The sequence below is a fragment of the Eretmochelys imbricata genome, chromosome 11 (assembly GCF_965152235.1).
Source record: "Eretmochelys imbricata isolate rEreImb1 chromosome 11, rEreImb1.hap1, whole genome shotgun sequence".
Taxonomy (NCBI): domain Eukaryota; kingdom Metazoa; phylum Chordata; order Testudines; family Cheloniidae; genus Eretmochelys; species Eretmochelys imbricata.
The window spans coordinates 21,240,939-21,268,318 of NC_135582.1; the positions used below are offsets into that span (position 1 = coordinate 21,240,939).

General features: G+C 37.8%; 1 protein-coding gene across 1 annotated transcript in view; it reads right to left on the reverse strand.

Moving 5' to 3' along the window:
* LRP1B (LDL receptor related protein 1B) overlaps positions 1-27,380 on the reverse strand; it is a 1,054,628-nt gene that overhangs the window by 56,029 nt on the left and 971,219 nt on the right. The window contains exons 80-83 of the mRNA XM_077830376.1: positions 25,594-25,710; positions 21,487-21,660; positions 19,189-19,314; positions 4,424-4,588 (exon numbers count right to left, since the gene is read on the reverse strand). Of these exons, the coding sequence (XP_077686502.1) occupies positions 4,424-4,588; positions 19,189-19,314; positions 21,487-21,660; positions 25,594-25,710 (582 nt within the window). The remainder of the gene's footprint in view (positions 1-4,423; positions 4,589-19,188; positions 19,315-21,486; positions 21,661-25,593; positions 25,711-27,380) is intronic.

Below are 27,380 nucleotides of genomic sequence, written 5' to 3' on the forward strand. Positions count from 1 at the left end.
AAGGACTCGTCTAAAAGTGGATATTCACCTGTGTTGGCTCAGGGTATGTCAACAATTTGAATACGTAACTGAGAAACAGTTTGTATGTTATATTGAATGAAGTCTCTTGGAAGGAAAGCCTGAAGATACTGCTTTGTGTATTAGGTGAAGTAAAGAGGTGATAGAACTATTTCATTTAATTACAGGAGAAATGGTGAGAATTTTTATATGCATTCTGATTTTTTTAAACTAAAAACTCTGTTTCCTGAAATTTCAAATCATCTAGTTGAATGTCTATGTTATCAGAGATTACATCTTTGCTCACGCTGGCAATAGTAGACTCAGGACCAGGAATTTAAATAGAGCAATACCTCCCTTAGAGACCACTTCTGAAGAGAGACCACCTGTCATAAGACACTACTTGCAGAAGCCATGGAACACCACCGTTGTGTGCAAACCTTTGAAGAGAGACCATCTCTTATAACTAGCCACTTTTCCTAACTCCCATGAGTGGTTGCTCTTGGCAGGTTTCACTGTATTCACTGGGTGTGTAGAAATATGCACACTGTTTTTCATTTTTCTATCCCATTTGATACCATTCTTATAGAAAAGAGTGCAGTCTAATATAAGGAGTTCAAAGATAGTATGTTAAAGGATAGCTTGTCTGGTATAAACAACATCTATAGTTCGTGTGTCTACAATAATTCACATTCATGAGACTGAAGACCTGTCAGGGGAGGGAGGTTTTATTGGGGAAATGTTTAGTATACACAGTTAGTAATTTGAAATATAGGGCTTGATCCTTTGGTAAAACCAAGGTATGCACTCTCTCAATCTTGGGGCAAGACAGGGGCTAGTTTGGCCCATGGGGTAAATTAGAGCAGTCTTGGGACTGTTCTAAACAATGCTGTTTGCAGTGGCTCCTTAAGGACCATTATGCTAACTATGGATCAACAGAGCACCTTGAACTCCAGTTATGCTTCATCTCACCCCCAACATTCCCCAACTGATGGTGGACAGAGATAATGATTTTGAGATAGCTACACTATTTCAATGCCAGTTGGGCATTATCCAATTTTTAATAACCCCCAGCTTCTCTGTTTAAGGAAGGTTCTGGTCTCTTTGTGACAAGTGAGGCCAAAATTCTGGCCTGCATCTTATAAGTCTCCATCAAATAGAAGCTCCATACATTGGTTAAAAAAAGGCAGATTACGCTGCAATTCTGAGTCTATTAAGACTGATATTTAGAAGGCTTTTAAAGCAGCATAAATGCTTCATCCACTTTTCTTCTACCTGTGCCAAGGAATAGCCAATTTGATTTTCTGCTTATTTCAAATTACTCTAATCAAGAATTCTACTTCCTGTAAATATACTAGGAATACAGGTTTATCTAATTTTGTGATCTTCTGAAACCTTGTTAATGTTTTTAATAAGCTCACTTATTGCTCTATTATTTTATTTTGTACTTTTATTCTGTAAGAGAAAAGCAATTGTATTTTTCTTAGACTTTTACTGTTAATGTTAATTATTTTTTAAAAAATTCCTGTTAATTTGGTTTGCTGGAAAATATTCACTACTATTATCCAAACTTTTAATTAGATCTCTCAGATGGGTGCTTTTAATTAACTGATGACATTTTCTTTGTTCAATTATTGTAGTTCAATACAACTGTCATAAACTTATAAATTTTAATTAAAGCTGCCCCAACTCTAGTTATATAATGTCCACATAGGAATTTGCCAAAAGGCTTAACTGTAAGTAAACCAACAATGAATAAATCCATGAACTGCCAGTGGGATTTGTTTAACAAATTAACATTTGTGTGCAGATGAGGTTCTACAACATATAATGCTCAACAAAAATTTAACACAATAATGTTTTTAAAAAACGAATAACACTTTGCAATTGACTTAATCAGTTATCAAATTATTATTAATTATTTGGTGGTAAAAGAGAACAGAATTTATATGCACACATTAGAAAAATATTTCCTTAACCAGACTCATTTTATTTATAGTATCAGAATATCAAGAAGAAATTTGTATTTATTTATTTAGAATACATTTGGGTTACTATTTGAGCCCAACTCCAATAATGCTGAAACTATTTTGAGACAGAAACAGATTTTTAGGGCCTGATTCTGTGTTATGCTAAGACCTGTTTACACCTGTCTGGAAATGGAAAGGTGTTTTAAAATGCATGCAAGTCACATTTCTGACCACTTTGAAGCCCCTTTACTGAGTAGTGTAATGGTGAATCTATTCAAACCCACTGTATATACTATCTAAAGGAAAACTATTGCACTTAAAAGTATTCACAAATTTTTTTTGGAAATCTTAAAGGACACACATAGTGTAAACTAACACACATTAGAGTACTACAGTATGTCCGTAATCACATCCTCATATATCATAACATGACAATATATCTTAATTATGGGTAAGGGTTATATTACCATGCTGAGCTACTGTTGATAGTCTAACTAGGGAATGTAGTTTGTAAAAGAGGGTGTGTGACAATTAAAGACTCAGCAGGGATGCTGCTTTGTTTTTAAATTGTAGTATGACACACCTTACATTTATTGTAAACTGAATTAGCTGCAAGTGTGTTTGAATTCCCTCTGCCCTTCCCCACCTTGGGAGGGGCAGGGACAGCAGTATATCAGGGTCAGTACAGGAATGGCCAATTTCCATGATGGGGAAGGGAAAAAAGCTTATGTCTAAACATACTGGACCTCAGCCCCGCCTTGCATCTCAAATTGTATGTGGGAGTGTGCCTGGGGGAAGAGCTTCTCTGCCTCTCATTGGGAGGGGGGGAGGATTAGGGAAGCTGACTGGGCCTCCTTAACTCTCGATTTCAAGCTCTTGAGGGTGGGAGGGAGTATCTAAGCAAACTGCAGAAATGCCTGGTAGAGAGACTACAGGATTGCTTCTGGCAGCACTGCAGCAGTGTTCCTTTCAGCACTGCAACTACAGCCAAGTCCACCCCCCGGCCTGAGGAGAGGCAGGGCAGAAGCAGTGAACAGAGCAGAGTCTATTTGCTCCCCTATCCTGGTCCCGAGCCGAGAGTTAGAGGCCAGGCAGCAGTGAAGGTAGTAACAGCAGAGGTTACCCTTCAAGCAAAAGATAGGAGATGGGACACAGCAGCTGGAGATGACCTACACCCCTAAGCAGGACACAGGGGGCCATCAGCAGGCCATCAGACACTACGTTGGGGTAGGTATAGATGTACTCCCCACAAATATATAGGAGGAATTGGCTCATAACTACCACCTTTCCATTGCTAAAATGCTGGGGAACTTCCCTGGCTGGGGTATTCCTTCTCAGGAGGAGGACTATTGTGGGTGAAGGAATAAGGTGGATATGGAATCTAGAAGCCTGCCCATAAGCTAGGGTGGCAGATAGCCAAAAAGGGGTCCACCTCTATCTACAGGGAAAACCACAGGGGACACAGGTGCTTTTTAAAACTGAGATGCCAGGAGACACTTTGCAGGAACAGATTGGTATCCACTGGTCAAAGGCTGTTAAGGAAAATATTTGGAAAGACGACTATGTAGATGTATGCACTTGTCTGTCCATGAAAATTGAGTGGCAGATATGGGAGTGGTGAAAAAGAAAGAAGGGGACAATTCCAGCAAGCCCAAGGTGGCTAGGAAACTAGAGAATTTTTAGAAATTAGCTGCAGTAGACAGACAGACAGACACACACACAGTAATAAACATGTTAAATGAATCCAAAATGAAGTGTCACCTTTTTCGAATATTTAGAAGTTATATCATGGACACATGCCACACATGGTGATGAGACATGATTGAGAGATGAGGAGGAGTTTAGACTTATGGCTGCAGAGGAGCCAATCTTGCCCCGGGGTCAGAAGGAGCAAGACTTGTGGCTTGAATGCACAATTCCATACCATCCTGACTAGTATGTTATACAAACAGCAGGTTACCTGTACCAAAGCTGCAGGCTTTGGATATTGTCTCAAATGTCTGTTTCATATTTAATAAAGGGAAGTGTTTTCATTCCTCTTGCCAAGAGAAGCATTGGTGTAAAACAATGTAGAGGTCAGCATGATGATGATCTTTTATGGGGTAGAGGAAAAGCTCCATCTTGTGCAAAGCGGGGTGGTCAAGTGCCCAGCACTCTGATGAGAGCAGCAGGAGAAAGCAGCGATCATGGAAAAAGCCCTACCTCCAATTAAAGAACCCTATTATGGCATTATCCTAACAAGACAGACAGGGTTTATATAAGGTAAAGGATTTGTGGTAGGTTTTAAAAACCAAGTTGAGGAGAGGCTTTATGTGTGGATAGAAATTTTGAAATCCATTAAAAGGTTACAACAAATAGCTCAAGGAAAAGGGGGGGCAGAAATTGGGTACATGTGTAGAATAAATTGAAACATTTCAGTCAAGATAAAAGTATAGAAGCTGCATGCAAATATTTACCAAGAGAAGAGGCTACACAAGTTCCTCCATTTTGACAGTAATTGTAACAGTGGTTGGTTTCACATCTTTCTCCAGAATAGTTTGGCCAACAGTGACATCTTAAATCACCCTTCTCATTCATAATGCATCTTCCTCCATTTTCACAAGACAGTCTACATGTATCCTCTGTAGTAAAAATTCATAAAGGTTACTGGGCTTTTCAAAAATTCTATTTCAAATAATCAGAGAAAATGATTACTCATTTGAATACTTCCATTGTAAGGGCTGCAGAATCAGAATTTAGTTTCCATCGGGGGACTTGGGAAAACTATACTCTCCTACGTCGCCTGGCTTGCCCTCCTGCACTCTTCCCCTAGCCCTTTTAACTCTTTCCTTTCTATGTCCTCTCTGCCTTTGTCTTTCCGTTCAGCTAATAGACTCCTAACTCACCCCCACCCAAAGGATTTAAAAACAAACCAAACCCTCTAGCCAGGGTAGTCAATAGGCAGACTGCGGGCCAAATCTGGACCACCACACATTTTTGAATGAGCAATAAAATCTTTTTATTTACTTATTATTATCATCATCATTATTTTAGTGTTATTTTCTCTGGAGTTTGGACTTTGACTATACCTTTAACAAGACATTTGGACCTTGACAATAAAATAATGGATTACCCCTATCCTAGTCTATCCTTTATGCCTCCCCCAACCCACCCTCCCCCCAACTTGCAGAACTAACATGTTTAGAGACAATCACTTTACACTTGCAAACAGCAGTCTCTTCATATATTCATTTCCCCTACTCTTTGTCTTGGCTATTTAAATTGTAATCTTTTTGGGGAAGGGCCTGCCTACTTCTCTGTTTGTACAGTGTGTAGCCCATTCTCACTAGGCCCCAGGCACTATGTAACATAAATAATAATACTCTTGAAGCCCAATTCAGCTCAGGCATAAACCTACTGTCTTCCATTATAGTGGTGCCTACTTTGGTAACAGCATCAGAACATGTCAAGAAATTAATATATTTATGTCTGTTTCAATGCACAAAACATTCAATGACATCAAGAAGAAATCAATTGTAGAATATCATGTATACGATGCTGAAAAGTTCAAATAATTATAATCGTTAGGTTGCTTAAATATCCAGACAGCTTTCAAATCCAGTTTGGGCTATCTTTCCATTGCTTACAAAATGGATCATGTGAAATTGAACTAATTAAAATGTCTGTCTATTCCTGCATTTCAATCTTGGCCTACAATTGCAGAAGTGTCCATTTTAAGAAAAAGGATGTCACAAATCTCCAGGAAGAATTCAGTATTATGTCCACCAGAAATATAGATGTTTCCCAAGATTAGTGTTTTGGAGCTAAAACAATATATAACAAAGGTTTCTGTTTCTTCTAGAATACTCTAGGATTGGATAATTTGAATGGATTAAGATGGAAATCCTTTAATACATCCTTTCATACAGTTCAAAGTGTATTTCGTTGTTCATACTGAGATGCACATGCATGAAAATGTCCACAAAAATAATACTAATTTATTGGATCAAATATGGAACTCAGTTAAACTTTTGCAATCTCACTGGTTTGCACATGTATAATAACTAAGGGACAATTGTGTGTTTTGAAAAAATAAGAGGAAAAGAAAACATTTTCCTTTATTTTGGTTATAGCTGATGTCATCAGAAATAGAGCAATTATTAAAATAATACTATGATGCTGGAATAAATAGGTCCCCATAGAAACACACAGAAAAATATAAAAATCCAATATTCCTTATCAATTTATTTTCTTTATAAAATAAGTTTGTTCAAGAATGTTAATATGATTTTATATAATTATTAACCAGCAGGGCTATAACAATTTTGGATTTTACTAATTTAGGAATATTAAAAGTAGGGTTTCAAAATGTAACAGAGTGGCAGAGTTCTACAACCCCATGTAGGAATGTAGGACTTTTTAAACAAGTAGCCTTGATGTTAGAGGCTAGAAACCTAAGTTAAGATGCAAAATTATTCTTCCTGACTCAGATCAGGTGAATCTTATCAACCGTAATCAGGATATAAGAGAGCCTGACAATGTTTCTGGGCTGGTAGGAAATGAAGGCTTGAACAGAAGGATCATGTGGGGGGGACAGACTTGGAATAGAGAAGCTCAGAAGAAAGTTTATGCTAAGGTTTATATTCTGTTATTTAAATTAATGACAAAAGACAAATCACTCGAAGCAGATAAATTAGGAACATAATTAATGTGTTTACTATTTGGAGCACAGAGTAATAATCCACCTGCATATGCAAGGATTCCAAACTCTGGAAGCTTTTTTTGGTGAAAAATGCAAATATGGTGAAACTGAAACATTTCAAGAATTTATGCAGACTCTTTCAGTTGGAAAAAACTAAAAATAATAAGATATTTCAATTTTTCAATTCAAAGCAACTTTTTATTTTGAAATTTCCTTTAATTTTCTTTTAAAAATTAAACATTAAAAATTCTCAGAGTCTAAAGACAAGTTGCACTTCAAACTGAACAAGATGTTTCATTTGGTATGAATTTTTTTCTTTCACTTTTTTGGAAAAAAAAAAAGTGTTTCAGTGTGACCGAAAACAAGCTTTTTAATTTTATGATACTGCCAGGAAATCAAAAACTCCATTATTTGCACATTATTCTGTGAACTACTTATATAGGTATAAATATACATTACTGGGTCTCCTCTCTCTTCCACTCTTCTTTCTCTTCTTAAAGAAAAAAAAACCCTATGTGTACTACTCCCTAAAAAGAACGGAAATCAAAGACTTAATTGTTTGCAAAAATGTGGGTGGGTCAGATTGAAATTTGACATTGAAATAAGGAAATTATGAAGTCATTCACTTTCTATTATTTATCGAGATCTCTCTCTCTCTCTCTCAGTCTGCTACATCATGGGGAAGTATCAAGCCCTGAGATCCTAAAAGAAAGAACGATGGAACATAGGGAAAGGTCATCTCAAGGGGAGCAAAAGAAGGATTCTCTCTCTTTTGGCTTCAGTATAACACATAATGAAGGGCTAATGGGTTTTAATCAGCCATGCACATAAAATCCTGCTTGTTTTCTCCTTAGAAAAATCAAAAAGTCATTTATGGTCTTTTTACTTGATATGATTCTCTATCAGTGTAGCCATCAGGAAAAAAAGACAACAGAGTATGTTTGTCATTGAGGTCTTTGGCCCAGACTACTTCTGAAAAATGCAAGAAATCCCCCTGCCCCCCAATAAAATTTATCCTCCTTCAATTCCCAATCAAAATAATTCCTCGGATCAGGGGGAAATGAATACAGTTCCATTTCCAGAGGGGTAACAGAGGAACAAAGAGTTATGTCATTCCTAAAAATTACATTGAAAGTTTATGGCAAAACAAGGAGATGGAAGACCCATAACTTTCTCACTACACAACAGTACCACACGTACAAGGTGCTCTGTATTTAAGATAACTGAGATATCAGGATAGGAGAGGGGAAGTTTTTAAGCACCCAATGATAGAAGAGCAGAAGTCCAATTGATTTTCAATAAACCTATTCATTTTTTAATAAAAGCACTGAAAGCTACAAAAGAAAAAAGCTCTGTAAGTGCAAAGCATTATTAATAGTCACATTTTTTCCAAATGAAGTAAGTAAAGCACAGACAGATTTAATGACTTGGATGGAAAGCATTGTTGACAAATGGGTAGGGACTATGAAATCAAGAGTCTTGAGTTCTAAGCTTGGTTCTGACACAGTCATCTATAATTATTCTGTAATACCTATTAATGTTGAAAGTAAAAGCTGGGATGCAAACAGATACCTAGCTAATTTAGCTATGTAGTGAGTGTACGTATTATGTCAGTTGCACATTGAGGACCCAATCCAGCAAAGCATTTAAATTCAAGCTTAACTTTAGTATGTGAATAGTCACATGCTTAAATTCTTTGCTGGATCAGGAATACAGATCTGCTCACGAGCCATTATTAGTTTGGTCAAACCACTTATTCTTTGAACTTAATAATTTAGTGACCCGTCCAACCCAATTATTTAAAATGTAACAAACTCAATCTTTATTAAACCTAAACACACATACAAAAAGGATGTGTATCTCTGAAACACAACAACAAAATTAACATTGCTAAGGACAAACAATGTATGTAACATCATTTACAAAACCCCACCTCTTAACAGAAATGTAATAAAAACATGCTGTCTTCATAATAAACTAACAAATTATTTTTATCAAATGTAGAGACATGCATATTTATCATAACACACAATACGAAATAACAACAACTTTAACTGTGTAAAATACAGTAGGATACTTCCACTGAGTGCAATTTTGAATATTTGCCTTGGGGAGGCTAGTTATGAGGAAGCAGTTTTGAATGATAGAAAATAAGGATCTATAAGTGAGATGGTTCAAAAGAAACAGAAAAAAAGGGTTGAATGACCAAATGTATTACCTTCTACTGAGATAAAATGATTTTGTAAAGTGGATTAGGTAACCTGGCTATCTGCAGAAACCAGAATATGCGTGCTTCAAGATCTCATCCTAAAGGATCTGTAGAACAGCTTAAACTCCTGGATCCTGGATAGTGATTTGTCATCGTCATCTTCTTTGCCATCTTCTTTTTTCTTTTTGCAGATGACATATAGATTTTCAGAGTACTGGAACATCCGTAAATGAAGAGAATCTCAGTGATTTAATGAGAATAATCTGATTCAGTGAACATACTTCTTTCAAGAGTGAGGTTGAGGCTGCGTGGTGCAGGGGTCCCTAGTGCGGAGGCCTGCACAGCTTAACCACTGTCAAGGAGGAACCAAGGTCATCTCTAATTCGGACAGAGAATCAAGGCCTCCTCAGCCACTCAAGTTATGAAGAGTATGCTTGATTTATACTATTTTTATTTGATGCTGATATTAAGAGTTGAGGTAACTCCATATTAGGGCCAGGGATGAGATAGGTTGCCCACTCCCAAGACTCTGATATATTTTTCCTTTGAGAAGCATAGAGTGTTTTGACTTATTGGCACATAGATTGTGATGCTTCAAAGGTATCTTCTTTTTATAAGAAGGCTTGGAAGTTCAGCAAGAGCTCTGTGTGATTTTCTGTTTCCATGCTGAACCACTCTGCCTTCTGTTTGTATGATATGCACTAATGATATTCAGATAGGTGATTTTCTGTGAAGATTATGACTTTCATTGTCTCATTGTCCAGTGAAAAAGCTCTTCTTTCCTTGAAGCCTGCTGATGCAAATCTATATGGTTTTGTTCTTCATTGTTACATAGGTTACTACTATCTGGCACAGATCAAATTTTGTTCAGGGCTTCTTTGAAGGATGCTGAATATGTTTCAGAGTCCCAATTTAAAGTGCCCTTGACTTTCTTGTTTCTTGAACCTTTTATGGGAAAAAAGTTCTATTCAAAGAATTAATCATCTATTTAATTAAGGAATGGAAGAAAAAGATTCTAGACCCTATAATTTTACAGTATTTCAGTATGGCAATTTATTTTGTTGTTATTGCATGGATTTTCTAAGTTAGATCTTATTATTTTTTTCAAGAAAGAATGGACTGACATAGTTTCCGCTGACTTTAATTTGGAAGAAAAGTATTTACTTGGATACTTTTTCTTCCGTTCTTCCTTTTGATTTCGCTGCACGCTTCTTGTGTTATGAACCTTGTGACATATTTTCTCAGAAAGCTCAAGGCACAAAATCGCTTGTGCTGATCTTTGCCAGTTTTTTCTGACTGAGAGTAAAGAGTCGACCTTTCCCCATAGATGAAACATTTGAGGAGGCAGTAGTACAATACTTTTTGGACTTTTTAGACATTTTCAGCTTTTTGGGTGTTTGGGACTACAGTCCTCTAATGGAAGGGAGAAATGTTCTTCTTTGCTACGTGCTTTCAACTCTTAGGAAACGTGGCTCTGTGCTCATCCCCTGGGCTGGAAGACACCAAACAGGTGGATAGGCCTCCATAGTAACAGCTTAATGAACTACATTATGGGGAGAAGGAGGAGGAAGGATTCCCACATCTTTCTCCAAGGAGGAGAGAACTCATTTCAGGAAATGGAAGGAAATTTTAGTCTCTTGCTTACTCTTGAGAAAAATGTGCAGTTTGTCACTCAGCTGGGAAAGTGGCAAAGTAGATTAAAGGGTTTTATAGCCTTATGTCAGTGGTTCCCAAACTTGTTTCGCTGCTTGTGCAGGGAAAGCCCCTGGTGGGCTGGGCCGGTTTGTTTATCTGCCGCGTCCGCAGGTTCAGCTGATTGCAGCTCCCAGTGGCCGCGGTTCACTGCTCCAGGCCAATGGGAGCTGCTGGAAGCAGTGTGGTCCAAGGGACGTACTGGTTGCCGCTTCCAGCGGCTCCCATTGGCCTGGAGCAGTGAACCGCGGCCACTGAGAGCCGCAATCGGCCAAACCTGTGGACGTGGCCGGTAAATAAACCGGCCCGGCCCGCCCGAGGCTTTCCCTGAACAAGCGGCGGAACAAGTTTGGGAACCACTGCCTTATGTCAAAGCATTGTGATCTTTTCTATCTTGCTGAAGAGCCCTTTCTGCTCTGGGGGGTACTCTCTAGGGCTGCATTTGTCTGGAATCTAGTCCTGATATCTGACACAGCCTATCTGCAAGCTGCAAACACAACTTTCCTTTTGAAGACTGTTGAATCCACTTCACAAATAGAACGTTTATGATTTTAAAATATTCCTGTTAGCCTGCTCTGCCATCTTAAAGAGAGAGGGGGAAGTTATAAGCAAGCATTTCTGCGTGATCTCAGAGAAAATCAGAATTGTATTTTACAGCCCAAAGTGAAAGAGAAGGCCAGAAAAGGTGGCAAACTAAGGCAAAAACCAACCAAACAAAAAATGGTTGACAGTGCTTGAACTTATATTACCAGTTCCAGTGGGATATTCTCCTTTTAAAATATAGGTAGTATGCCTCAAACCAGTAGAATCTTTCAAAACAGAAATAGCTTTATAAGTATGCTCACTGTGCTGTTTGCAACATGAAAAGGTGAAAATATGAAAGAAAACACAAATGTGGCACAGATTGAACATTTCAATCTGAATCTTTGCAGTTTTTACTGAAACTTTTCAAGCAGCCAAGAAAGCACATTCTGTATTTTAAATGTAACTGGTAAATGTTCAAATTAGGAATATGGAATTCATGTAAAATTTCCATTACTAGTGTTTGTTCAGATGGAAGACCTACATACAACTTTCTTCCAGTGCAAATCTATGTATTGAAATTTAAACTTTCATCTTTTTGGCACATTTTTAGTTTCATTGTACTATACAATGAATAAACATAATTAGTGCAAATCCAGCACTCTCTTTTGGAAACTGACGCAATGTTCAATCCATCTGAAAACGATAGCTTACCTTTGAAACAGAAAAACAGGTCTGCTTTTGTCAATACATAAATTAGAAACAAAGTATTCTATCAATTGTAATTAACTACTTGAGAGATCAGCTGAACCCTTCTCCAAGAGTAAGAAAGAACTGGATATGAAATGTTTTTGATTTTGTTACTAAAATATTAGATACATTCAGAATACTAATCAATTGTAACAGATATCAGCAAAAAAAGACAGCGAATTGTAAAGAGCTGTAAAGGTCCCAAATATATACTTTTCAATTATAGGATAATTAATTAGCAATAAGGAGAAATGTGCAATATGCATTCAGTTTGTACACAAATCTATTGAGAAGTCAATGTTCAGAATTCATTGTACAGTGTTTATAAAGAAAAAACAGATCAATGGATCCATGCTATTATGACATCTCAATGCTAATAACTGCTATGTAGAACTCTATGAAAAAAACAAAACCCAGTGAGGCAGAGCTTGAGTAATGACATCTATTTTGATGATTTCTGGGATGAAATGAATGAAAACAAAGCAAAAACACCAGTTGCGCAAAGCCACAATCTCTAGGGCAAAGCAGTAAGGTACTTCACATTAGCCATACAAAAGCTTGTACAAATGAGGTCTGAGCAGCTAAAATGAGGGAGTGTCATTTGTTTAGAATAACCATACAAACTCAGCCAGGAACTTCTCAAAGTGTGTTCAGCCAGAAGGAGGTCTTGAAACATTAATTCCCCAGAAACAAATATAATAGTTCGCACTGCTTTAGGTGCACTGATGGCTGTAGATAACCAGCCCATTTTCACTATGGAGAACTTGTGTTTTTGGTAGTCCATTAAATTACTGAAATATCATTAGCTCCTTTCCCACATGTTCATATTACACCTGATGATAATCATCCAAGTGCTGTACAATAAACCAATGGTCACACTGGATAGTAGTATCATTGGAATTATGGTATAGTTAAACATCACAGTGCACTCACAGTGTGGTTATGCTTTTTGATACATGTAATTACTATGAATTCAGATAACTGGAAAGTTCACTATATCACTGAAAATAATTACCATACCAATATAATGTAGTTAGTATACCTAGCTTCTAATAGTGTATATATTAAGAACACCACCAAAGAGGTAATAATAAGTAATTCAGTCATGTGGTTAACTATTCAGTTGTATGAATTAATGGTTTCTGATCCACCAAAGAACTCAGGCACCCAAAAATCTAAGTCTCAGATATAGGTGCCTAAGACCCAGTTTTAGGCTCCACTGCAATCCACAGAAATTCTGTTGAACTCTGTAGGTGCCTCACGTCACTCGGCGCCAACATGTTCAGCGTAAAAGTTCCCTCAGCACCTATGTTTCCACCTATGCACATTGCTGCCTCATTCCCAGGTGTCTGGATACCTATTTCCCACCTAAGTCCCAGAGCAATTTATGAACCTGGAGAAGATAGGTGTTCGTTCTCGTAAATCAAGTGTGGGGCCCTATCTGGTAGGTTTGTGCAGAAGCCACCTATTGGATCAGGTCCCATTCAAGCTCTGCTTGTGGTGCTACCTCCCACATTATAACTTTTAGCCCAGTGGTTTGGGATGTGGGAGACTCAGATTCAATTCTCACCTCTGCCTGATAGAAAGAAGGGATTTGAACACAGGTGGCCTACCTTTCAGGGGAATGTTCTAACCAATGACCTATGGATAGTCTCATGTAGGGGTCTCTCAGGCTCTCCTGTTGAAGGTGTTTACGTTAGCGAAATAGTGATTGGAGCAGGGGGACTGAACGCTGAGTCTCCCACCTCCCGGATGGGTGCCTTAATCACTGGGCTACTAAATCATTATCACATGCTCTCTCTGCCCAGTGATTGGTCCCCTACAAACAAATACTAAATATTTATTGAGCCAGAGAAAGAGAATGACTGTTGTTCCTTTTAGCTGGAAACAGTTTTAGAAAGAAAAAAAACAACAACCCTTGTTTGACAGTCTCTTAAGTGGTATCAAAGATGGTGATAATCATTCTATTGTAGGGGGAAAGAATTTAGTTGAGATGGCCTGGAGCTGGTATTGTTGCTCTTGCTGTTAAAACTTCAATCCCGTTTCACCTTAGGGGGTATTTGGGATTCATCTGGACCCAGCAAAGATGGCAATATAATCTGGGTCCTTCTCTCTGGCCTGGTGAGGACATCTCTCAGGATTAGGACAACAAAGACCCAGAGTCCCAAAAAGACAGGGAGAATGGTAGCAATGATAGTGAAGCTCACTCTAATAGCCAATTTTTCTCCTTCAAACCTCTTTCTTTAAGGACCCCCAAAGGGAACGGTGGATGGAATAGCCCATCCTCTCATTATTTTGTCCACTAATTAGGCCTACTTTCCAACACACCACTTTTGGTTCACTGATTTCTATTCCATGCTTTTCTTGTTCACCAAGCATGATCTTAACACATTCCTTGAGTTATATCAATAGGTCTTTTTGTTTGGATGAATTTAGTCTGTCTGTCTCCCTTCCATATCCTTTCCCTCCAACATTTATTATTATAGGTTATTGTGACATCTTATGAACTTTGCATACTTCTTACAGTTGAGCTCACAATGAGGACAAATTTGTAGGGCAAATTATCACAACAGGCACCTAAAGCCTCCTGACTCCAAGAAAGGGGTTCCTGTTCATGGATTACTAAGCAGAGATAGGTGCTTATCTCCAAGAGATAGTCAGGGCTTAGGACAAACCCCTCTTTTTGGCATCTCCTGTTGGCTAGCTTAGGCTTTTGTGGATTGCATTTCTTAGTTGCCTATGTCTCATTTCATTGTATAAGGCACCTAAGCACCTAACTCAGTCTCTGTGGATTGCAGTGTTTGTTCCTGTGATTTTCTAGGTGGCTAAAGGTTAAGCACAGTACTGTTCAGCATTGGAAAGCCTAAGTCCCTTAGTGGAATGTGTAATGTAACTATAGTGTAGCTACAGTCACTGTATTATTAAGGTTGACCAACAACAAAAAAACAAATAGCAACAAAATGAAGACAGCCTATTTTTATATGTATAAAATGTTGCACAGCAAGTGAGGATTCTGACTAAAAGCTGTTAGATTCTGTTCTTTTAGGGCCTGATTCAAAGCCCTTTTAAATTAACAGGAGTCTTTCTATTAACTTCAGATCAGGACATTACAGAAGAAATACACACAAAAACATAATTATATAATCCTTTCTTCTAACACAGGATCAATGTGCTGTACTTGGAGGATTTTGGCAGCAAAGCCAGAAAGGAAATGCTGTTTCAGGGATATCGACTTCTATTACATCTCACCAAAATGAGGGTAATATAATAAAAGCTTTTAATAATGAGAATGTGTGCGGTTTGGAATGCTTCATATGTACTCTGTAGTTCCTCATCAAAACCCACTATGGAAACTGACTACAGAGTCCCAGAAGTTGGTTGGCCGCTTCAAGCACTCTTCTTTTGTCTCCATGCTGCACATTATTCAAAAGGAAATGAGCTTGCCTTCTTCACAACTCATGCAAAAAACTGTGTACAGTTAGAATTCCAATTTCACCAAACTAAGACCTGTGCTGTAAATGCACTCTTCAGCCATGAAAACACAGATTTTAAAATCTACTTCAGAGTATTTTAGCCATGTCAAAATAGATCATAGATATACATGCAGTAATCCTTAGTTAAGTTCTGTGTATTTCAGATGCAATTTAAGCTGCCACCTTAAATGGGCAAATGAAAACACTCAAAAGAATAATAATCCAGAGCTAATGAATCTAAATTCAAATCAGAATACAAAGAAGCAGTTACTCAGCAATTTATAAAGAAATTATAGATAGTGCAAGTGTGGGAAGCCATTTGAAGTAAAGGATCCCTCAAAAGTCTTCAGTTACTGAAAATTCAGTGAACAGGGCACTTCTCCATATATATCTACATCCATTATGCTGTGGACAGCCCAAATAGATTTGTGGAAATGCAAATCTAGCAGACTTCAAATCTTTGTCTTGTGACAACATCTTTCCTAGTAGCTCAGTTGTTCACTAAAGTATATTCTCTCAGTTGTTCAGTAAATTTGGGTTAATTACTGAAATTACAGATGCACGTTACTCTCAGACACCACAGAAAGAATAGCATTCCTTTAATGTAATTTGTCAATACTTAAATTTCAATATTAAATATAATATTAAGGCCTTCTATGTTTATCTTTTAGAAATATTGTAATAAATAATGTAATGAATCAGCTGAGCACTACTGAATCTGCCCAGCATGATTCTGTTGCTGCTTTTCTGGCTCCTGACTTAAGAGTGAGAGGTAGTCAGAAGTGGAACATATTGTGTCAGTTGGGCAAACAGTATGATGCCTGGAGGAGCAATGAAGGTAGCAATTCTTAGTGGTTGTTCAGGGATATTGCTCTGGGGTATCCAAAGTTCTCTATGTGAGGTTTGGTCCATTTTGGTTTAACAGTAACTGGACTCATGTATATAGTGTAGGTAAGAAAGCATACAGAGTATAAACAAACATTTTACAATGTATTTGGTTATGACGTCAGTTCCCATCCAACAACACAAAATGACCTGTTGTAAGGCCACAAACTTGACCACTGCGTAGCCCAGGGGCGACAGTATTTAAGTACATATTTTCTACACCAACCATATAGCATAATGTAGTAAATGTAAGAGATAATACTCATGTAGCTGCATGGCTATGACCTATTTTACATACCTTGTACTCTATCTAAACAAAGAGATGAATTAGTTAGATGTATACTGTGGCCCAGGGATCGGCAACCTTTGGCACGCGGCCCATCAGGGAAATCTGCTGGCGGGCCGGGACAGTTTGTTTACCACCAGCGTCCGCAGGTTTGGCCGATCGCAGCTCCCACTGGCTGCAGTTCACCGTTCCAAGCCAATGGGGGCTGCGGGAAGCTGTGCAGGCCGAGGAATGTGCTGGCTGCCGCTTCCCACAGCCCCCATTGGCCTGGAACAGTGAACCACGGCCAGTGGGAGCTGCGATCGGCCAAACCTGTGGACACTGGAGGTAAACAAACCGTTCCGGCCTGCAAGTGGATTTCCCTGACGGGCTGTGTGCCAAAGGTTGCCGATCCCTGCAGTAACTTTTGTGCTGTTGTTTTACCCTTACTGCTAGTAAGTGTAGTTTTCTTGAACAGGAACTAAAACACAGCTAAATTGGATAGTTTTACTGGTTTCACTTCATATACACTTCTAAATCGCTATATTAGTTTGACTTTTCGATACTTGGTAGAATAAATTTGGAATTGTGTGACTTAATATCAAAATTTCTATTTGGGTGATTTGGTAACTGCTGAACTCCTCAAAATTCTCGATCCTTTATATTAACAGACCTAGAATTATAAATATTTAAAGTTCTGCTACAAGCACATTTTGATTTCTCATATTCACAGGAAATCCTAATCTGTGATTGATGAATCTCAAAAAGATTAAAAGATTCTGATCATTTTGTTAAGGACTCAAAAGTTTGAAAGCTATCAACCTTCTGAATTCCTTGCATGTGCTAATATGGGGCTGAATTCTCAGGAAAACAAGTTTCTTGTGCCATTTTTGATACTTGCTTCTTCAGGCCTAAAATACCATGACAATAACTTTTATTTTAATATTTTAGCGCTCTCTTATGTACAGCGAAAGTACTGTTCATCTTGTCTGTGAAACAGTTATCAAAATGGTATTACTCTAACAATGTAATTCTTCAGAAGAATACAATTTGTACCCTAAATTTTTAAATAGGAAATTCTGGCTAGGCAGGAGAGATTATAAATACACTCGGCTACTTTTTCTCTGCATTCATGGGTAGATAATGTTTTAAAAATAACTCATATTCAATGGATAAACACTAATTTTACAAGTGACATACTTTCTTTTCCTAGAAACTAATAGGAATACAGGAATTACCATATCAGCAAGTCCATTTTCTTGTGATCTAGATGAAATTATTATGAGGTTGGTGCACAACTGGCTGAAACACTGTACTCAGAGATTAGCTATCAATGGATCACTGTCAGACTTGGAGGACACAGCTTGTGGGACCCCATAGGGGCCAGTCTTGCATCTGGTAATATTCAATATTTTTCTAAAAGACTTGAAAAATGGAGCAGAGAGTATGCTTATAATATTTGCAGATGACACCAAACTGAGAGGACTGCAAAAACACTGGAGGAGAGGATTAGAATGCAAAACAGCCTTCACAAATTGGGGAGTTGATCTGAAATCCACAAGGTGAAATTCAATACAGATAAGAAAAGGAGTACGTGTGGCACCTTAGAGACTAACCAATTTATTTGAGCATAAGCTTTCGTGAGCTACAGCTCACTTCATCGGATGCATACTGTGGAAACTGCAGAAGACATTATATACACAGAGACCATGAAACAATACCTCCTCCCACCCCACTCTCCTGCTGGTAATAGCTTATCTAAAGTGATCACTCTCCTTACAATGTGTATGATAATCAAGTTGGGCCACTTCCAGCACAAATCCAGGTTTTCTCACCCTCCGCCCCCCCAACACACAAACTCACTCTCCTGCTGGTAATAGCCCATCCAAAGTGACCACTCTCTTTACAATGTGTATGATAATCAAGTTGGGCCATTTCCAGCACAAATCCAGATTTTCTCACCCCCGCGCCCTTTTTCCAAAAACCACACATACAAACTCACTCTCCTGCTGGTAATAGCTTATCCAAAGTGACCACTCTCCTTACAATGTGTATGAAAATCAAGGTGGGCCACTTCCAGCACAAATCCAGGTTTTCTCACCCCCCCCCCCCCAAACACACACACACACACACACAAACTCACTCTCCTGCTGGTAATAGCCTATCCAAAGTGACCACTCTCCCTACAATGTGCATGATAATCAACGTGGGCCATTTCCAGCACAAATCCAGGTTTTCTCACCCCCCCCCCCCACAAACTCACTCTCCTGCTCCTGCTGGAGTGTTTATTTGCTATGTCTTTCTTTATATATGCTATTGCTTTTTTACCACTGCTGGATTCTGAGCAGAGGTATTCTTTGAGCTAGCCACACTAATGGTCTTTTAGGCCTTTTTTGTGAGTGATTAACAGTTAACTGAGAACCCAGCAATGCTTTTGAGTAGTTCAAATTATTCTTTATAATTTGTATTACCTTTCATTTGTCAACAATTAATATAATCTCCCATTTTACTGTTCACCCATCTAGGTTTGGTAAATCTTTTCTTTGAGCAACGTAAATATTTTTGTGTCATCTCCAAATTTTGCTACTCCACTATTCACTTTCTGTTCCACATCATTAGTAAATATATTGTAAAACATCACAGTGTTTCGGAACACTTCTCTATTAGCCTTTTGCCAGGACATAAACACTGATCATTATTCTTATTTCTTGTGTTCAATCTGTTAACCAATGTCCAATACCCACCTGAAAGGCTCAGATCACTGCATGTTCCATTAATCAAAGATTTCCCTTCTGGACATGCACAAGCTGCACCAGAAGGGTTGAGTAAACAGAGAAACTCGCATGTCAAGTCCAAACAAGGATTAGGTGCTGTTTAAGGATGAAAAAAAAAAAAACATGTTAAAATTTTGCAGTTACATTGTTTCCAGAAACAGAACTAATGAAGAAGCACGTATGCAAAATTCAGTTCTAATTTACACTCTGTGAAATCTCCATTGAAACTTAGCTGCTGTAGGAAGTCATGTTGGAAATTCTGTATATTGTCCCACTGAATTAGTATTGAACCAATATTCCAGCATGTCTTTTATGTGACATTATGCGCTTGGGTATGCTGGCTTTCGAATGAAATGCAAAACTGGTGCCCTCACTGCTTCTGATCATTAACAATCTTTATGGAACCTTTTGCCAGGGTGAGTCTTAGGACTCCGGGAGGCTAGTGCAATATTTTTTTATGGTTTTCCCCTATATAAACGTAACCAATTCATTCTAAACAAAAAGGGTGGCTCTAGGCAGTTCTAAGCAAGTTTGTATGTTGAGATCCCCTTTTGTTTTTCCTCTCAACCATATATCTTTCCCTACCCAATTCCTCGGTACCCCAATCCTTCATGATTCCAGTCTCTTTTAGTCCACCCCCTGGCTACGGCTGTTGCTTGTGGGGGCAGAGGATGGAGGAGAGGGGAGAACAGATGCTGATTTAGAATATTTGGGATACTATCTCAGGTTAACTCCAGACTGCTCCTGGTGTGCTGTTATGAGAGTGGGCACCATATGCAAGCTATCTACATGGAACTGAGTCCTTATTGAACCTCTTCCCCTTGTAGCTTAAGGCTGCACTGGCAGCTCAAGTGAGGAGTAACTCAGTTGCAGGAAGCTATTTAGGAAGATTTTTGTGGTGGTTCTAGCACCATCAGTGTAGGTGAGTAATCCTCCTTCATTCCCTGAAGTACTAAAGTGCAAAGAGTTGCAGATCTCAAAATCCAGCTGTTTTTGTAGGAGCAGGATGTTCATATAAGTATTCTGGTGAAAATCCAATTTTTCTTGAAGTTTCAGTTGACTACCATATTATTCATTTAGTGTGCTATATTGAGCTGCAGTGTTTCTATTTTGGGCATTGTTAAAAAGCTGCCAGGTTTTTATGTCAGTGATGGGTAAAGAACTGTATATAGTATGTACGTGAAAATCCTTTAGGATGAAAGGTGTTCAAAATGTAAACAGGTACTAGTAGTAAATATTGAATGTTTAAATGAGTTTTGATGATGGACAGGGTTGAGCTTATAGAAACAGCTGACAAACTAAAACAGTAGAAATGGACCCTTGTCACAAAATTTGCGCCTGAAATCAGAACCAAACCCAACTTTTCCAGAGCTTGGGTTCCAGGTTGATTTCAATTCTGCTATTGGAAATTAGAAATAGACGAAAGTTACAGAGTTGGGCTCTGGAGTTGATGTTCCCTGAAATTTACTGACTTAGGGGGCTTGGATTTGCTGCTATGGTTTAAGCCAATTTGGGAAATTATTTTCTGCCTACCTAAATTTTCTTGTGCAATTTCATTTTGATACAGTATTCTGTTTGCTTTCTGAAAAGTAGCAATGTTAAATTGTATAATCATAGACATGTAGGGCTGAAAGAGTCCTCAAAGGTGACCTAGTCCATTCACCCATGCTGTGGGATGATTAAGTATACCTAGGCCATCCTAACAGACACCTTAACCTGTCCTTAAAAACCTCCAATGGCAGGGATTCCACAACCTCCCTAGGTAACCTTTTTCAGTGCTTAATGTAAATTGTTGCTTTCTTCCACAATGGTAACTAAAGTGTTTTCCAGAATGATCTCTTTTGCAAAGTTTTCAGGGAAGAAAGGCGCATATAAATGTAAAATATTTTTGGCATGTTACAGTGAGAATTCATAATTCTGGTAATAATGAAGTTAAAATAACTTGAATTACACTGTATATTTTTAAATTACATTCCAATCACCAGAATCATCAGTATTATGAAAAAGCTAATTGATTGTGATTGGAAATATTTCTTGGCCAGTTTTCTGTTGACTTTTTATGCTGCATCTTTAGACAAGCTGAGTGCAGTGGTTTTATGAATTGAATAATATACAATTTTTGTTGTTACATGAAAATATCTCAGTTACTCTTTACAAATGGGAATATGGACAAATGGTTTGTATGTTCAGCCTCACTACTATACATTTACAAGTTTTTAGTTACTTTATTTTTCTAAATATCTATTTTAAACTAATAAGTTTACTCACAATCTATTTGTTTGTAGCGATGGAAAATCAAGGCACTTTTTGTTTTTTCAACATTCAAATTCAGATATTCTACAGAACCTGAGCCAAATTTTTGTACTCTAAATGCACCAGTTTTAGGTCCTGCTCCATATATGTAATCTTCAAAAATGTCAATTCTATGTGGATGCAGCAACCCTTAAAGAAAGAAGGAAGGAAAAAAGTCATATTCAAATTCTGATATTCTTCATTTTGGTATTAACGAGTTAAAACATTCTAGTTGAAATCTAAAAGGTTCTATTACTAAGGCGATGTCTAAACTACAGAGCTTATGCCAGCAAAGCCTATGCTGACAAATGTACCAGTGTCAGCTATGCTGACAAAAGCACTCTTCTGTCTGCATAGCTGCATCTACACTGCTGGGTTTGTTGGTATAGCTCTGTCACTGGGGGTGGGTGGTATTTTCCTGACCCACATAGCTATGCTGGTATAAGTTTTAAGTGAAGGCCAAGCCTAACATACAAACAGTCCTGGTAACATCCACAAGAGCCACCTAACTTTTAAATAGGAAGAAACTTGCTAAGTCATATTATATGGAAACTGTTCTTTGTAGTTTGGTAAATACCATCCCCTTACCCCCACCCAAATGTCAGTTAGACCAGTCTAGTCATGAAAATTCTCAGAAAACCTACAGTTTTTGATAATGCAATCATACGTATTTGAAATACTTTAACGGTATCTTACTGAAATAGGTGAAATTAAAAATATGTACACATGATGATGGCTGTGCAAGGGTAAAACTAATCTAATAAAGAATTTCTCCAGTACTGTTTTCTGTTGTTTTAACATTTTCTCGTCAGATATATTCCTATTTATTTATACTACCTTTAATTTAATCTGTAACTGCAGTACATTGATACAACATAAGGATTCCAAAACACCAAGTTTAACTACAGATTCAAACATTTCAGGGATAGAAAGCACCATTAGATGATGTAGCCTGACCTCCTATATAACGCAGGCCACAGAATTTCACCCAGTTGCCCCTGTAATGTGCCCAATAATGTGTGTTTGAGTAGAGAATATTTTATGGAAAGGCATCCTGTCCTGAAGACCTCAAGAGATAGAGTAACTTGGATGGACATGGTCAGGCCTAGTGGTCAGAGCTGGAATTAGAGGAGTCTAGGGTGGGGTTGGAGCGAGCGTGAAGCAGGGTGAAGAGCAAGGCGGTGGTGAGAGCAGGGCTGGAGTAGGACTAGAAACAGGCCTGGGGCAAGGCTAGAGCCGACTAAGGCCTGGGGAGTCTGTTACCGTTATTAGGCAGGAGAGAGTTCCAAGTCCTGGCATTACGTTGAGCACATTTAGCTGCTGTTCCTCCTGTGGGACTTGTATACCTGGTTTGGGAGTCACATGACCAATTCCTGGCTTGAGGATTGGCTGGAGGTGAGCACAGGAGTGACTCATCACCTTTCAGAAACCACCATTTCCCTTGGTAGTTTGTTCCAAATGGCTAATCATACTCGTTAAAAATTTGTAACTTAGTTTTAATTTGAATTTGTTTGGCTTTCAGCCATTGGTTAATGCTATGCCTTTCTCCACTGAACAGCCTTTTAATCAATGCTTAATTTGTAATGAAAGAGGTGCCAGGGCTCAAGCAATTTTTTAACATTCATAACTGATGCAGTAAGCGCCAGAAGTGCCGGGGCTATAAGCTGCCAAGGCTAGAGGTGCTGGGGCTTAGCCTTGGTAAGTCCTGGCACAAATTAAGCATTGTATTTAGTACTTGGCATTTGGTCCTCATGAAATTACTTATACACCCTAATCAAGTCACAACTTGATCTTTTTTTTGATAAATTAAACAGACTGAGATTCTTAAGTCTCTCAGTGTAAGGCATTTTTTTCCCAGCCCCTGAATAACTTTTTAGGTACCTCTCTGCATCCTCTTTAATTTTTCAACATTCTTTTTCAAATGTGGACACTAGAACTGGATATAGTCATCCAGTACTGGTCTCACCAGAGCTGTATACGGAAGAAATATCATGTCCCTATTCAAACTCACTAGTCCCCTGCTGATACAGCCAAGGATTAGCCCTTTTTGCCACAACATTAAACTGGGAGCTCACATTGAGTTGCCTTTCCACTATGACCCCTAAATTATTTTCAGACTCACTGCCTTCCAGGACACAGAGCCCATGCTGGAAGTATGGTCAGCATTCTTTGTCCTAGACCTTGACCTTACAGTGGTTGTATTAAAATATATTTTGTTTGAATGGGCCCATCATACCAAGTGATCCAGATGGTTCTGTATGACTGCCTAATCATTATTTGCCACTCTGCCAATCTTTGTGTCATCTGCAAACTTAATTTACTTCTATATCATTGATATAAACGTTAAATAGCATGGGACTTAGAACCGATGATCCCTGTGGAACCCCCTAGAAACACACTTTTTCAATGATAATTACCACTGTCAACTACTTTTTGAGATCTGTCAATCAGTTCTTAACCCATTGAACATGTGCTTTACTGATGTTGTGTAGTGATAGTTTTTTTTATCAGAATGTAAACATATATTACATAAAAAGAAAAGGAGTACTTGTGGCACCTTAGAGACTAACCAATTTATTTGAGCATAAGCTTTCCTGAGCTACAGCTCACTTCATCGGATGCATACTGTGGAAAATACAGAAGATGTTTTTATACACACAGACCATGAAAAAATGGGTGTTTATCACTACAAAAGGTTTCCTCCCCCCACCCAACTCTCTTGCTGGTAATAGCTTATCTAAAGTGATCACTCTCCTTACAATGTGTATGATAATCAAGGTGGGTCATTTCCAGTACAAATCCAGGGTTTAACAAGAACATCTGAGGAACAGTGTGTGTGTGTGGGGGGGGAATAAACAAGGGGAAACAGGTTACTTTTTATAATAAATCAACCATTCCCAGTCTCTATTCAAGCCTAAGTTAATTGTATCCAATTTGCAAATGAATTCTAATTCAACAGTCTCTTGTTGGAGTCTGGATTTGAAGTTTTTTTGTTGAAGGACAGTCACTTTGAGATCAGAAATCGAGTGACCAGAGAGATTGAAGTGTTCTCCGACTGGTTTATGAATGTTATAATTCTTGACATCTGATCTGTGTCCATTTATTCTTTTATGTAGAGACTGTCCAGTTTGACCAATGTATATGGCAGAGGGGCATTGCTGGCACATGATGGCATATATCACATTGGTAGATGTGCAGGTGAACGAGCCTCTGATAGTGTGGCTCATGTTATTAGGCCCTGTGATGGTGTCCCCTGAATAGATATGTGTGCACAGTTGGCAACGGGCTTTGATAAGCTATTACCAGCAGGAGAGTGGGGTGGGGGGAGAGAAAACCTTTTGTAGTGATAAACACCCATTTTTTCATGGTCTGTGTGTATAAAAACATCTTCTGAATTTTCCACAGTATGCATCCGATGAAGTGAGCTGTAGCTCAGGAAAGCTTATGCTCAAATAAATTGATTAGTCTCTAAGGTGACACAAGTACTCCTTTTCTTTTTGCAAATACAGACTAGCACAGCTGTTACTCTGAAACCTGCCATATATTACATATATGCCGTTACCTTTATTAACCATTGTAATCTCATAAAAATGAAATAAAGTTTGTTTGACAAGGCCTATTTTCTGTTGCTTAACATTAATTATATTTCTATGCTTTAATTTTTTATTGACTGATTTCCACATCAGCTTTTCCATTATTTTCCCTGGGACTGATGTCAGGCTAAATGGCCTACAAATACTCTACATAGGATTTCTATGTAATGGAATGCAAATAGCTGAAAGCTGTAGCCTGACGTTATTCAGCATACTGTGAATTACACATGTAGGCTGCAGTAGTCTGGATGCAGATCCACACCTGTGGCCATATGGAGCTCCCATAAAGTCAAACAAAGTGTCCCTGCACTTAGTCAATGCTGGGATTGGAGCCTTACAAATCCATTATCTACAATAATCTCTAACGGCAACAGAACTAATATTCACTGTATTGCTAGATGGAAATACCACAAATAATACAGAAATTGAGATCATTTCTTTTTAATTAACAGTTCTTTCAAAGTATGTGTTATAGAAAAACTCTGCATACCTTGTTTACTGCTCACAGATACTACTGAATCAGAGCCATCAAAAAGAACACTGCCAATAACAGATAATTCAAAGTCAGCCCAGAACAAACGCTGACTGAACTGATCAACTACAAGACCTGCCCAAAAAAAAAAAAAAAAAAAAGGAGAGAGTTTACATTTACAATAAAGTATAAAAATATACCATAGCGTTTTGTAGATTATAGGCTTTCCCGTCTCATTTCCTGGAAGGCATTGCAATACTACATAGATGAGTGCAATGTAGGAATCTAAAGAAAATAGACAAGTAGGGTTTCTGCTCAATCCTTAAATTCAGGCTGAGGGAACCAGTTCCTTTAATTTCTTTAATTTCCTTCCCACTGGTTATTTCCTGATCAATACAAAACCCCAGTCAGGTGGAAATATACCACATCCCTTTATTTCATATACACATGCCTAATCCTGTGCCTGTATGGAGCCCGACTGACTTCTGTAGAGCTCCATTCAGGTGTGAGTGCGCACAGGTGTGCACAGTGAATTGTAGGATCAGGGTGTTAATGTTATATGTGATCTTGCAAATCTATGTTTCCTGCCATACAGAAGTATTTTCTATTGTCATCAGACTTGCATAATGCCAGTATTTTACATATTATAAGAATTAAAACAGAAATGTTATGTTTGTTTGTTTTAGTTTAACTAGACTAAGTATTTAAACAATGATATTCAGATATCCAGAATAAAACACAGATACATTATGCCTAACCAGCCTCTGGACAATGACTTTGTAGTTAAATCAAGCAGACTATGCTCTATTAGGGACCTCTTAAAATGATTATATTTACTATTTTGTGTTCTGTTAAAATATTCTGTCTGCTTAAAAGTTATCTAATGCTCTGCTGTTAAGGTTACAGTTTTACAAGAATGGAAGAAACTGTTTTTTTCCATATTGATGTAACAAGTATAAGTCAAAGTTATACATAGAAACAAAAGCATTCTTAAAGTAGTAAATTAATCAACTACTGATAGGAAAGAGGAAGTTGGAGAAAGTTTTATTCTGTATAATAATGAAATAGGTAGTATTTTTTTTTAAAAAAAAGCCTGAAGGTTTGGCATATAAAATTCCATTGAAGTGAACTCAAAAATAATACCAGAACCCACATTGGCTTTGTGAACATACAGTTCGACAGAATAATTTCTTGTAATAGATAATAAAAAAAAGCTTTATGATAAATGGCATTTAGAGTCTGCAACTGGAGAAATAGTCATCAGTCTCTGGCTTGGATTTATTCTAAAAGCTTTCAATAAAGTAATAAATTTTTAAATTAAATTTTTAATGAAAGAATAATATATACTCAATTTGTCTTTCAGAAGTAAATTTCTGAAGTTAGCATAAAGTGAAAGGAGTCACTATTTTGTATACTTTATATTTAAAGCTATAGCAACACCACGTGAGCGCAAATATCCAATCTTATGCTCACTCTTATCTGGAATTGCAAAGTCATGTTTGGGAACAAATTTAGGAGCAGTACGACATGCATTTGCAATAAAGCCTCACGTTTTCTCTGATCAGGAACAGAAAAGTCTCAGTTGAGAAGAATGATAGACTCCATAGGAACAGAAAGGCCTATTTTAAGCATGCTGAGAAAACAGAAATAGTAAAAAGCTAAATATGTTGAAAATATATAAAAATATATATAAAAAAATGTCAAGACCCCAGGGAGTTTTATTTTTTATCAGTAAAAGCTATGGAAGAATGGACTAATGTTTTGCAATAAAAAACATTGTTAATTTTCACTTTCCTGAGCCCTTT